At 38.2% G+C, this 5,556-nt stretch overlaps 1 protein-coding gene across 1 annotated transcript; it reads right to left on the minus strand.

Annotated features, from left to right (window-relative positions):
* Positions 1–2,476: 2,476 nt before the first annotated feature.
* LOC149256962 (uncharacterized) lies at positions 2,477–4,679 on the minus strand. Its single transcript, XM_089413323.1, has one exon. The coding sequence runs from the start codon at positions 4,481–4,483 to the stop codon at positions 2,780–2,782; it is 1,704 nt and encodes a 567-aa protein (XP_089269449.1). The 5' UTR covers positions 4,484–4,679; the 3' UTR covers positions 2,477–2,779.
* Between the last annotated feature and the right edge of the window lie 877 nt (positions 4,680–5,556).

Consider the following 5,556-nt stretch of genomic DNA (forward strand, 5'->3'; position numbering starts at 1 on the left):
CCTCAGTTCGTTTGAGAATTTATTTGTGTCCCAACCCAAAGAACGACAACCCAAATTCTCCTGCAATAGTGTGTGCTTAAATTTATGTTGATTTTGTGCACCCCACGCTGCAATATTTCTTGCTAGCCATGTATCTAGTACTGAGCCATGCGCCATTAAATTTTTAGATTAGATCAGTTTGGTGATTTTATTTCGATAGTTGAACAAAGATTGTCTATAAGCACTCAGAGGGAAGACACCTAATTCATAGATAAAAAAACCAAGTAGGTGGAATGGTTGCAACTAGTAGAATATTATTACAACACTACTCACCATTAGAGTCACCATAGAAGAAATCGGATTTGATACCCTTCAGAAAAATATATATTGAAATCTAATTCTAGAAAATAGTAAATACAATATATATATATATATATATATATATATCTCGCTAATATGGAAAAATATGTACAACATTCAAAAAAGTTTTTAATCAATATCAGGAATTGCATATCGTAGCAAACAAAACCGAAAAGCATTTATCCGGTATGTTGAATGAACCTATTGTGTATTGAGATGAATATCCAGAAAAAATGAATTTTAACTAAAATTCAGTACAATAGAGGACTAATCACTTTCTATACATATCAACAAAGTTGTATGCATGGTCAAGCTGTTGCGGAATGGATAGAAACCCTGTGTAGACATTACACTTGATTGCACTTGCACTTGCTATAGTAATTGCACTTGCTATACTATCAACAAAGTTGTATGCATGGTCAAGCTGTTGCGGAATGGTTAGAAACCCTGTGTAGACATTACACTTGATTGCAGTTGTCCTATAAGGATGTACTATAGCCTAACCAACCAGTTTGAAATGTTGATTTTGTTGCAACATAAAATGTTCAGGATGGATTTACTTCATCTCTAGAAGACTCAATAATTTTGTTTAAGAATGAACATGACATTACTTATATGCTCTATAAAGGTTTCTCCCATGGATAATCTTTCATTGCAGAACCACATGCAAGTTCCTTGGATTTTGAGCATTCAATAGAGCTATTAAGAGAACAAGGTTCGGGAATCGGACCTTTCAACTATACCACCCACACTGGAAGATTTTCAAGGATGATACTAAAAAAGCTTTGCATGGTTCACATGTTCAATGACAATATCAAAGGCAACAATTAGAAGATCAATTCAGCTCTCCAATAAATTAAACACTGATAGCTAGTCAATGTTGCACGGCATATTTCTTACCTACCAAAAACTGTAACAAATTGAATGCCAAGAAGAAACTTGCTAATAACATGGTTTCCAAACCAGTAATGCCTGCTACGAGAATATCAAACATGCAGCAGCTACAATCAAGGCATTGTGTCAACTAATGATGCAATAGGGGATTAATTTCAGACAGAGAATAGATGTCAATCCTATTCAGTGGAAATGGGTGAAGTTCATTCGAGGATCTTGTTTGAATTTAATCAAAAAGATATAAGCAATGAACCCTTCAATTTTAAGTTCAAATTGCTAACTACATTCCTCTGCAAATTCCCAAATCAGAAAATGGAAAGAATATAACATCTCTAGCAATTTACCTCCACTCTAAAGTATACAATATTAAGTTTGGAAAAAGCATGCATCTTTTTGACCTTCTACATCTTATGTTTTACATTTCCCACAACTCCCTAGTGGGTTGTAATTACAGAGTGAGACTTCCATTTATGGATAGCGGCCAAGAGAACAATTTATTTTCAAGGTATACAGCCGTAGCACAAGACAGAAAGAACTTGCCCATTAATCACCTACCTGATTTAGCTTTTAGATTTCATTCAACATTTATGGACACAATTTCAGACAACTGGATCTTTACCTCCAAAAACTTCAAAGATTCTATATACACCTCTATTCAAACGAGGAATGGATGGAATCCAAGGCAGATGCTAAGATAGAAGTAGAAGAAAAAAAATAAGTATGCTTTCCCAAACGAATCCCTCTATTCCCAATTTGGGAGCCATGAGTCATGACAGTGCATGTTATACTTGACACAGATAAAATACAGCACTGCATTCAACTACCCAAACTCTTCAGCGTGATGTGCCAACAACTTCTGAACATCATCCCAATTCTACTTCAAATTCACTAACTCACAACGCAAATGCATACCAGGAAACCAGCTGCAAAGCAGTTACCCTTTCATAGAATCAAATAAATCAAGAAAGGCATTGAAAAAAATAACTTATTTCATGCAACATATGTAAGGTAGTGAGAAATTTTGAAAAAATAATCCAAAACAACGAGGATAGACAATATCCCAATTCTACTTCAAATTCACTAACTCACAACGCAAATACATACCAGGAAACCAGCTGCAAAGCAGCTGCCCTTTCATAGAATCAAATAAATCAAGAAAGGCATTGAAAAAAATAACTTATTTTTCATGCAACATATGTAAGGTAGTGAGAAATTTTGAAAAAATAATCCAAAACAACGAGGATAGACCATAGAAGAACAATCCCTAAATAGTAGGCATGTAGAATGACAAGTTACGAGGCAAACACCGAATAATTGAAATCAACAGTTACAAGTTAATAAAAAATGTTAAGCCGGAACATAAGCCTGATCTAAAAACAAAGAACAAAGAGCCAAAAGTCTGTGACAATATATTATGGAAAAGCAGTTCACTCGGAAAACATACAGCCTTCCATTACAAACATAATGAACTCTGTCTAAAGAAGAGTGCCTCTTTAATCAAGTTATCTAAAATTTGAATAACTATTCCATTGCCGGCCTTCCCTCGTCAGTGACGTTCCTTCCTCTTCTTTGAAGATCGTTCAGCTGTATCCTTCTTGTCTGATTCAGATAACTTTACCCTCTTCAAGATTTCCTCTGACACTTTAATTCCTTGATCCCTCATTTCTTCCACATACTTCAGTGCTTCTGCTCGCTTGCCACCGTCACAGAGGGTATTTATAAAGGTGTTGACAGACTCCATGCTAGGGAAAACACCCTTGCTGCTCATGTGTTTCCAAACCATTGAGGCTATATTTAGATCTTTCACGACTAAGGCCATTGTAAAACTATCGCTATCTGGATCATGCTCATTTCTAGTCATCTCGCGAAATATGCTGGCAGCTTCCTCCATTTGTCGTGCCTTCATAAGGGTTTGGAAAATAGTATTGTAAGTCACAGAATCAGGAAACGCACCATTAAACACCATTCCATCGAAAATACGGTAGCAATCGTCCATTCTACCAGCATAGCAGTATGCACTTATCATTGAATTGTAAGTGGTGGTGCTGGGAATATGCCCACACCGCATCATGGTTTCAAAAACCATGCCCGCTTCATCTGCTCTGTTCTGGAGACAAAGGGCATGAACCGCAGTGCTAAAAAAGCTCTTATCTGGAAAGCAATTTCTGCTCCTCATGACATGCAGAAACTTCAATGCCTCATCGACTTGGCCTAACTTGCAGAGGGTGCCCAAGAAGGCATTATATGCAGCCGTATTGAGGGGATCCCACCCAAGCCGCGCGATCATCTCGCCAAAAGTCTTCTTAGCTTTGGCCGCATTGCCTTCCTTCTCCCAGCCCTCCAACAGAATTGCGTAGGTATCAGCATCTGGAGGGAATTTATCTCCCATCTTCTTGCAAAACTCCAATGCCTTGGTTGTCTGCTTGCACCTGCACAGAGCACAGAGAAGGCAATTGAAAGCGCCAACATCCTGCGGGCAGCCGTAATGTTCCATCACCTCAAAAGTCATCATCGCCTCGTTCGCCTTCTCTGCCATTGCATAGGAAGTAAAAATAGTAGCAAATGTCTGGCGGGAGAGAATCCCATCGGCCTTCATGGACTTCGCTGCATCCCACATCGCATCGAACATCTTGTTATTGCCAAGAACATCAACAAGCAGATTCCAGGCATAAGGGCTGTGCTTGCCCCCAAGCAGATTAACAGACCATTGGAAAAACTTGAGGGCCGCTTCACCCGCCTTGTACGAGTTCTTCAACACTTCCTCCACCAGTTCAGTCGTAACCTTAATGCCCAGCATATTGAGCTCAGGTCCAAGTTGATCCACGTCGGAAGTTTCAGAGAGCAATCGGCAGATTGCATCCACCTTCTCCTCTAAGGTCTTGGGTTTTGGGGGTCGTTGGGACTTGGGAGGTTGTTGAGACTTTTGCTGAGCTGCAGGTCCAGGTCCCAGTAAAGACGTTGACGTCGAAGGAGCAGAAGAAGCTGCCCCTGCTCCCGCTCCTCCTCCTACCGGTTTCTCGGACGATGAGGGTTTCGGCTTTTCAGAAGGCGTAGTGTCCTTCTGTTCTTTGGAGCTTTTTTCTTTCTCGGGGTTCTTTTCCTGGGCTGGAATCGAACCCTTCTGTTCTTTGTCATTTTTCTCTTTTTCAGAGTTCTCTTCCTTCTCGCCTGGAGTCGTACCCTTCTCCTGCATTTTCTTAAGCCATTCTTTCTTTTCTTTGTTTTTATTTTTCTTACTATTCTTACCCATGAAAACAAAGGTTAAGGGCTTTCCTTACCTGAAACAGTTGAAATGGAGTCGACTGGAATGGAATTAATCCCTACTGCAGATTCGCCACTCCTTCGCTACTGCTATGCTGTCGATGATTTCAACCCTAGAGCTTCTGATAACACCTTTCCTCGCGCTTCGCCCCTTAAATAAGGTGCTACTAGGTTCAGGCCTTTAATTGCTCTTCAAAAATGAGGACACTCACGGCATTAATCTTCGTTTGTTTATTGATTTAAATTGTAAGTTTTTTTATATGGCTTATCTTATTACAATAACCTTTCTGCCACTAAGTGCCCGCACATTAAGCACCTTTCAGGAGCCGACGTTAACCCCTGCATACTTACCCTTGCAGTGACGTGTGTTACTAAACGTGGGGTTCTTAGGCATTATTTTTCCCCAATCACTTCTAATTTGTTATTTAATAATAATTTTTATATTAATTTTATAATTGAATTAGGTAATTAGCCATTGTCCGTAGAGTTGTAAAGGAAAGTCTATAGGAGTAGGGAAATGTGGAAGGAAATAATCAAACCAAATATATAAATAATTAAATACAATCCAAAGTTAATTTATATTAATTTTATAATTGAATTAGGTAATTAGCCATTGTCGGTAGAGTTGTAAAGGAAAGGAAAGTCTATAGGAGTAGGGAAATGTGGAAGGAAATAATCAAACCAAATATATAAATAATTAAATACAATCCAAAGTTAAGTACGATAAATACAATCAAAAATTGTGTTTTTCAGTAGTAGGAGATTAAATTTAAGAAAAAAGTTATATTAATATAAATGTCCTAAAACAATGGCATAGTAATGATGGCATCCTTCTCCCTCCGCATCATACGCTTTACTATATGACATTTGAGAAATGGAGGAAGTACCAAGGTGTGATAGGAATCAATGAATGGCAAATATGAAGAGAAAAAATGAAGGAAAGGAAATCCTTTGCACTCAATAAGCATAGAAAATGCATTCATGAACTCCCTCATACACTAGATCAAATAAAAAAATCATCAAGCTCCTTGCCAATAATGAAAAAAAAAAAGGAAAAAAAAG

Source organism: Pinus tabuliformis, chromosome 6, assembly GCF_031772625.1.
Source record: "Pinus tabuliformis cultivar Carrire ecotype Pingquan chromosome 6, CPIR1, whole genome shotgun sequence".
Taxonomy (NCBI): domain Eukaryota; kingdom Viridiplantae; phylum Streptophyta; class Pinopsida; order Pinales; family Pinaceae; genus Pinus; species Pinus tabuliformis.